Source organism: Bufo gargarizans, chromosome 4 (genome assembly GCF_014858855.1).
Source record: "Bufo gargarizans isolate SCDJY-AF-19 chromosome 4, ASM1485885v1, whole genome shotgun sequence".
NCBI classification, from domain to species: domain Eukaryota; kingdom Metazoa; phylum Chordata; class Amphibia; order Anura; family Bufonidae; genus Bufo; species Bufo gargarizans.
In genome coordinates, this window is record NC_058083.1 from 63,891,233 (window position 1) to 63,899,784 (window position 8,552).

Sequence of the window (8,552 nt, forward strand, 5' to 3'; positions counted from 1 at the left end):
ATGCATTTTCCAGCACGATGGAGCACCGTGCCATAAGGCAAAAGTGATAACTAAGTGGCTCGGGGACCAAAACGTTGACATTTTGGGTCCATGGCCTGGAAACTCCCCAGATATTAATCCCATTGAGAACTTGTGGTCAATCCTCAAGAGGCGGGTGGACAAACAAAAACCCACTAATTCTGACAAACTCCAAGAAGTGATTATGAAAGAATGGGTTGCTATCAGTCAGGAATTGGCCAGAAGTTGATTGAGAGCATGCCCAGTCGAATTGCAGAGGTCCTGAAAAAGAAGGGCCAACACTGCAAATACTGACTCTTTGCATAAATGTCATGTAATTGTCGATAAAAGCCTTTGAAACGTATGAAGTGCGTGTAATTATATTTCACTACATCACAGAAACAACTGAAACAAAGATCTAAAAGCAGTTTAGCAGCAAACTTTGTGAAAACTAATATTTGTGTCATTCTCAAAACTTTTGGCCACGACTGTACAATGCTTTTCCTCCATGGATCCCAATCACTGTTGATTGTTGACCTCAGGTAAATATAATCTTGGATTTTTGCAGATCCAGGTTAATTCCACCCAAAAAGAAACATATATTGGCAGTTTAATGCATGTGAATACCCTGATAAAATAATCTTTATTTTGCTCGAATAATATTTACATTCCAAGCAAGAATATGGTTTCTTATCTGTGTGAATTCTCTGATGAGTTTCCAAATTAGATTTTCTTGTAAAACATTTCTCAAAGTTCAATGTAGTTTCTCTCCTTTGTGAATTTTCTCATGTGTAACAAGACCTGATTTTTGTGTGAAACATTTCCCACATTTTAAACCTATAAATGGATTTTCTCCTGTGTGGCTTATCTGATAAACCCTGAGCTTGCCTTTAGTCATAAAACTTTTACTGCATATGAATATGTATATGAAAATGTTTTTGTCCAATGTGAATTATCTGGTGTGTAGAACATTTCCCACATTTAGAACATAAACACAGCCTTTCGCCGTGTCAGATTGCTGATGACTAACAAGACCTGATTGATCCTTAAAACATTTCCCACATTCTGAACATGAATATGGCTTCTCTCCTGTGTGACTTCTCTGATGTGTAACAAGATGTGTTTTTCTGATAAAACATTTCCCGCATTCTGAACATAAATATGGTTTCTCTCCTGTGTGATGTCGCTGATGTTTTTTAAAGTCTGAATTATTTCTAAAACATTTCCCACATTCTGAACATGAATATGGCTTCTCTCCTGTGTGAATTCTAAGATGAACTTTGAGACTCCCTCTAGTAATAAAACACTTCCCACATTCTGAACAAGTAAATGGTTTCTCTCCTGTGTGACTTCTATGATGAACCTTGAGGCTCATTTTAGTAATAAAACATTTCCCACATTCTGAACATTTAAATGGTTTCTCTCCTGTGTGACTTCGCTGGTGAACCTTTAGGTTGTCTTTAGTAATAAAACTTTTCCCACATTCAGTACATGAAAATGGTTTTTCGCCTGTGTGTGTTCGCTCATGTTTAATAAGAGTCAATGGTAGCGCAAAACATTTCCCACATTCAGAACATGAATACGGCTTATCTCCTGTGTGAATTCTCTGATGTTCAACAAGATGTGATTTATGTATAATATATTTCCCACATTCTGAACATGAATTTGGCTCTCCTGTGTGAACTGTCTCATGCGTAAGAAGTTGTGATTTGTATATAAAACATTCCACACATTCTCTACATGAACATAGCTCCCTTCCTGTATGAGTTCTTCTCTGGATAAAAAGACCTGCTTGTTGTGTACATTGTTTTCCACATTCCTCACAGTGAAACCTTTTAACTGATTTCTGCCCAGTACTTGTGGTAACAATCTGTGATTGGTCAGGAGAAGGTTCCTCATGATCAGGAGGATCATATGATAGATCAGTATTGTGAAGTCCTGGATGGACATTACTGGTAATGAGGTCTTCTCCTGAAGAGCGCTGCCCGATATCTTCATCTTCTTTATTATGATTTAGCGATAACATGAAGTTTCCCTCAGAGTTTTTCCCTGTTAGGATTAAAAATGGATTTAATGATTTTCCTTTTTTTTTTTTTTACCACAAAGTAGACACATATTTTAATCTTCCAATTAGGCTGGAAACACACAGACAGGAAGAATAAAATCCAGAAGTGGATAGCACAGGAAGGATAAATATAAGTCCATCGTTTATTTACTATTCTATATGAAGCCACTCATTACTTCAGATCCAAAAAACTGCATGTGTTATTTTAGCTGTATATAGCTTTGGATAACACTTTATAATGAATGATAAAGTCCAGGAATCTGCTTACACTCACTGATCACTGCTATTACATAAACCCAGACCTGAGAACATTCATAATATTTAGAACCACACTCTTTTATGACAATCGGACATGCCGTTTGTCAACACATTGGGTCTTTAATAAAAAATAAAATAAAAGCTCAATTCACAGCTTGCTGAGGAGTCAGGTTATAGTTTCAGACCATAAATGTCTATATAGAGGGAAGGGGAGGAGGGAGCAACAGAGAGAGAGAGAGAGTCGGGGACACACACGCACTGTCACGTGGCGAGGGCCCAAGGCAGATCTCTGGGATGTCTTGCAAACAGGACACAGGCAGAAACAGGCCAGGGACCAATAGAGTACTTTATTACACATGTAATAAAAGAACATGACAGTAACAATATGCAGGTTAGGCAATAGTAGTAGCACTACCACAGAACCAAGTGCACCAGGAGACCAGAGGAAAAACCCAGCGGGTGAAGAGCCAGAAAGGCACATTTGCTGAGCTGACGTTGACCACCATTCCTTCAGACAAGCCTGAGGATACCTGAAAAGGTCAGGAACTCCCAGTCCTTACTCACAGAGAGGATGGAATAGAGCTGACCGATTTATCGTAGGCCGCATCCCACCCCAAATGACCCTAATGTATCAGCAGAGGGAGAAAGCTAAACATATACAGGACTTTAACCGTGTGGATAATAGGTAGCCTTTTTAACTCTTTAAGGACTGTGCCAATTTTAGACCTCATGCACACAGCTGGAAGGTGCGGAATGGAGGCATGGAACCCCACGGAAGCACTACGATATAGCTTTTCAGGCAGTTGGCAATGACAGGTCTGGGAACTTTCAAAAGGCCTCAGGCTGTCATAGTAGCCAATCTGAGCCCCACAATTCCACCGCAGAGGCTCTGATCGGAGGACAGATGGAGCACTCTTTCCATGTCTAAGCCCACAGATGCTGCAGTCACTATTGAAAGTGACATCCGAGGGATTAAATGACCGAGAATGGCATCATCGCCGATCACTGTTGCTTTCTGGATTATGCAGCTGGAACCCATCATGTATGGAGTGAGATCAGCTTGTGAGGTCACTCCATACATCTACTGTACGCTAATAGCGTACATGTACAGCATTATATGTTAAGGGATTAAAGATACAACCGATCACCTGCTTGTCGATGTTAAGGGATATGCTGCCGACAATAGGCGATGAACAAATGTATTAACAGTAATTTATCCACCTTTTACTTTGCAACGGGCCAAGAAAAGCTCTTATAACAAGTGGGGACTGACGTCTTTATGATCGATTATTGGCCCTGCATCGCCCCCTGTAAGAGGACCCCATGTGATATTCATTCTGTACCATCTAGGTTTTGCGGAATGACTTTCCATGTCACAGTCATACTCTCATTCACTCAGCTCTCTGGTTTGCAGCTGATACAGAACAGGTGGCAGTACTGTGCCCTATAATACGGCAGTGGTCAAAGGGAAGACCATGATGGCCACATCAGCACATTGGTCTCTGGGCCCGCGCAATATTTCCCTCCACAACAGTCATTGCCGTATAGGGAGGAATTGTAGTGGCTGCTATACAAGTGTCATAAAACACCTGCTTGTAATAAACTGTCGTGTCACACAACTTTGCATGAAAGAATATGTGAGGCAGTGACTGTCCTCATGGTTGTTAGGGGAGATATATGGCAGGATTTGCTGTGTCTTCCCCAGAATCACCAGGTCTGAATAAAGACCAGGTGCAGTAATCACCTGGGGATAAAGGAGTCCTCAGAGCGAGAGGGGTGGGACTTGCACACAGAAGGCTGGAGTGGCTCTGTGTGGTCTGAGCCGGGAGGGCTGAGAGACCTCTATCCCCCAAGAGACACTGGTGTGGGAGCAGCCTGGAGGCTGCTGGAGGTTGGGCTGGGAAAGCCGCATCTCATCACGGGTGTGAACTGTGGTACGCTTTAGGTGAGTCAGGGAAACCTACGTGTTTAGATAGGGCCCAGACGGGCAAGGTATTTTATTTTGGCTTTGTGTGTTTTTCTTTATGCCGTGTGCCACAATAAAGCACAGTTTGGCCCCTAAATCCTGGTGTCTGTGAAGAAGTGTGTGGTTGCAACCCCCGGAAAAGAGCTAATCCCCCACAAATAGTACAGGCAAAAATAGAAGAAAGTTTGTAATATATATTGTCAGGGACAATGCCTCGTTCTCCAGTTATCAGCTCTTGTCTTCCTCTTGCCCTATTTTTACACTAACTGTGTCTCTGAATTCTGTCAGAAATCCATCTTGTTACAGCCATAACAGGCTGTCTGCTCACTAAGAGGTCAAGTTATAAACTACTATAGAAAACAAGCAATTTTACCTTTTGCGTCACCTTATCTCCTCATAGATTGCATTTAGTGCCCTCACTCAGCATTTCAGTTGTATATCAGTCTGGGGATTCTAAGTGAGGAATATTTAGGAAGCAGAATCTGCTGTATCCATGTGTAGACTATGGGAAGATATCATTACAGCTAATAGGCTGTGTTATATCTTACTTCATGTGCTTTATTCACATCATTACTGCTCAGTATTTCTCTATAATGTCCTATATGGGGCTTCTGAGTGAAAGAGAAAGTTGGGGAGCAGAATCTTCCTTTCGTATGTGTAGTCTATTGACATACATGGTTTCCGATAGCCTCCACCGACCACCTCTGCAACAACTGAGAATGAGTGGTTTTCTCCTTTAGATTTAGCATCTCTGACAATATATAATAGTCAGACACAGTGCTATCACTCATGTATACACATGATAGTTTATTCGGAAATGATTTCTGAAAGGTTGTGTTTTAAAAAGATAATTATATCTAACATCTAATTTGTCTCTATACAATGAATAGGAGTATTTTCTAAAAATAAAAAAGTGAGCAAACAAGTCTTTTTAAGTCTAGTGCAACATTAAAGGAGCTGCATAAATTTCTGGCAAGTACTGGTTGTGTACAGCATGGGACAACAATCTCCCGTATTCTTCATGACTGGACTGTGGGGTAGGGTGGCAAGATGGAAGCCTTTTCTTACAAATTGAAACATCTAAGCCCAGCAATTTATTTTATTTTTTTAACAAAACCTACATCAAGGCTGCCAAAAGCATGTGGGAAATGTGTTTTGGTCTAACGAGACCAAGTTTGAACTTTTTGGCCATAATACCAAAAGGTATGCTTGATGCAAAGCCGACACTGCGCATCACCAAAAGACTCAATAACCACAGTGGAGATGGTGAAGGTGGCATTATGCTTTGGGGCTGTTTTTCTGCAGTTGGAACTGGGGGCTTTAGTTAAGGTAGAGGGAATTATGGACAGTTCCAAATATCAGTAAATTTTGGCTCAAAACCTCTGCTAAAAAGCTGAAGTTGAAGAGCATGACAACGACCCAAACCTATATAGTGCCCTGGAGCAGGGAGTACTTTGACATTTGAAAATTATTGGACATTTGCCTATTTCCCCTATGCAAAGTTAAAACTTCTTACGTTTTTTAATGTAAAAGGGTTAACTTGCACTGTTTAATTCTGTGTAACTGCATTTTATATATATGTTGTGATATATATCCTGTTCCTTATCACTGTATTTACATGGCTCTGTGGGAAGGGTTAATGAATACTGAGAGACTGTTAGGACTTTGATTGAGAAGCTGGTAATTTTCCACAGCTGCCATAGGGTTTAAAGAAGACCATGTTTTGGACGGAAAAAAACTGACTTGTTTACCACTAAAAAGCAAACAGTCTGGCCTTTTAAATGTCTGGTTTTAGCTCTGTTGTTATGTTTGGAAACTTGTTTTGTCTGTAAAACCTGCTGTGTCATTGCAATTGAGTATCGTTGAAGCTGTAATGTAAGTCTATACCAGACGGGAGCTGAAACAATGTATCTGTTTGTGCCGAGTTTCTCCACTCCACCCCTCCCACCAGAAGGTTCTAGTCTAGCAAAAACTGTATATAAGGAGAGCATTCAGAGCCCCTAGTGTTAGGGACCAGTGCTTGGATGGGAGACTCTGCCAGACTACTGAGTGACCAGAAGATACTGAGACGGGTATACGCTGCCAAAGACCTTGGATCACAAGCCTTGAACCAGGGTACCAGCCTTCTGAAGAGAGAGAGGGACAGCTAGCTCAGGCTTTCCCTCAGCATCAAACCCTTCTTCTGCCTGGGAGGAGACTGGAGAAGCCAGCCCTACGCCTCACCTGTATTGTTTTTAACCTGAATTACTCCAGAAAAGAAGCTCCCTGGTTTACTGCAGACCCTGACTCTTTGGATTTATTTCCCATTGGGGTGCACCACGCCTTACCATCCCTTTCGGAGAGCAGCAACACGTGGTGACACCTCGACCGTGTCTGGGGGACCTAGCGCAGCATTGGGGCAACCCAAAACTCGGCCACTGCACCTACACATCAACAAAAGAATGGCTTCACCATAAGATCAAAGTTTTAGAATGGCCTGTCCAGATCCCAGAACTAAATCCAATAGAAAATCTGTAGGTTGTCCTGAAGAGGGCTGCTCACAGGAGGTGCCCACTCAGATTGAGTGGGCAAGGACTCCTTAAGAACCCCCCGTTCGTCTGCTGTGGTCCCCATATCTTTTGGCACCTCATATGCTAATGAGGCGAATTGGTTATACTAGGCGTGGACTTGAAATTCTCCTGGGTGCGGTTATCTTCTCGCAAGAACTTGAGCTCCTTCTCCCTGGCTAAGAGCGGGGCGCCCAGGAGAACTTCAAGTCCACGAATAGTATAACCAAGTTGCCTCATTAGCATATGAGGCGCCAAAAGATACGGGGACCACAGCAGACGAATGGGAGGTTCTTTAGGAAAAATTAAACTGCCAAGACATCACTGGGGGATGCACTATAAGGTAGTATAATAATTTGATTATAGATATCCAGGTGAAAGGTCCTCTTTAAAGGTGGAAAAAGCTCTGAAATGATTCTTCTTGGTCTGATTTTTGTGGAGACTTTTTGAAGCCACTGTATATATGAGTGATGGATCTTCTTTCTTGTAATACAGAGTGGGAGCTTATCCATCCATCATGACCTACTGCTATGCCATGTCATCTAATGATGCAAATATATATAGTCATAAAGGGGCAGATGTCACCCATAAGCTCCTAAAATTTTAAGAAAAATGATACCGTACAGCCTACAGTATTTCTCTGGATGCTGCTGTATAGAATAGTGTCATCTACTATTCAGCCTGATGGAGGCCGAGAGGACACTACATCTGTCAGCAGGATGGAGCCTATGGAGAAGTGTAATGTATATGGGAAATGTAGGCTCTAACGTGATGTGACCGGAGAATAACATGTGGAGCTCCTACATTACATGTCATTACACGCGTGTACACACTGCACATGACCTTGTCTCTTCTTACCTGGTGATGTCAGAGGCCGGGGAGCCTCCATCATGGCGTCCTCGTACAGATCCTTGTGTCCTTCTATATACTCCCACTCCTCCATGGAGAAATAGACCGCCACATCCTGACACCTTATAGGAACCTGACAACACAATGACACCGTCATCACCCAGACCCCTCCAGTGCTGTTACTGGAGAATTTCCCAGAATTCCCAGCAGTGTCACCTCTCCAGTCAGCAGCTCCATCATCTTGTGGGTGAGTTCCAGGATCTTCTGCTCATGTATCAGGGGAGGAGGCTCTGTGATGGGGGTCCTGCTCCACCCTCCTGACTCATGGATGATGGGAGTCCCCCCCGATGTCTTCTTCACTATGGTGTAATCCTGTGGATGTAGAGAGACACTTAGGGAAATAAATTCCTTCTTGGCTGATTATTACCCTCCAGGCCCCTTCTTGACTCTTCTAGAGAATCCCCCACGACTCCTTCCTCTGGCAGAGAGCTCCATAGTCTCACTGCTCTTACAGTAAAGACTCCTCTTCTATGTTGGTGGAGAAACCTTCTTTCCTCTAGGCGTAGTGGAGGCCTCCTTGTTATAGTCCAATATTATATAAATATCAGACTAGTGGTAGAAATCCTCCTCCAGGCCACACTCCGGCCATCTCCTCCTCTGCTTCCTCTCCTCCTGGGTACAACGTGCCTACTTACCTTCTCATGGCTCCTACAACATGACTATTGGTCTCCATGATACATCACTGACCATACAGGTGGCTGATCCTCAGGTTCTCCGACATTTGGAAGGTCTGGAGGCCGTTCTCCAGGACCCTGGACTCTTCCTATCACTTCCTATGATGGATTCTCCTTCCCGATGTCTGACTTGTTAC

General features: G+C 42.7%; 1 protein-coding gene across 1 annotated transcript; it reads right to left on the reverse strand.

The window, feature by feature from the left end:
* Positions 1–644: 644 nt before the first annotated feature.
* LOC122933869 (oocyte zinc finger protein XlCOF6.1-like) lies at positions 645–7,917 on the reverse strand. Its single transcript, XM_044288955.1, has 3 exons — positions 7,898–7,917; positions 7,691–7,814; positions 645–2,046 (listed from the first exon to the last, which is right to left on the reverse strand). Exons 2-3 carry the CDS (start codon positions 7,773–7,775, stop codon positions 950–952), a joined length of 1,182 nt encoding a protein of 393 aa, XP_044144890.1. The 5' UTR covers positions 7,776–7,814; positions 7,898–7,917; the 3' UTR covers positions 645–949.
* Positions 7,918–8,552: the final 635 nt, after the last annotated feature.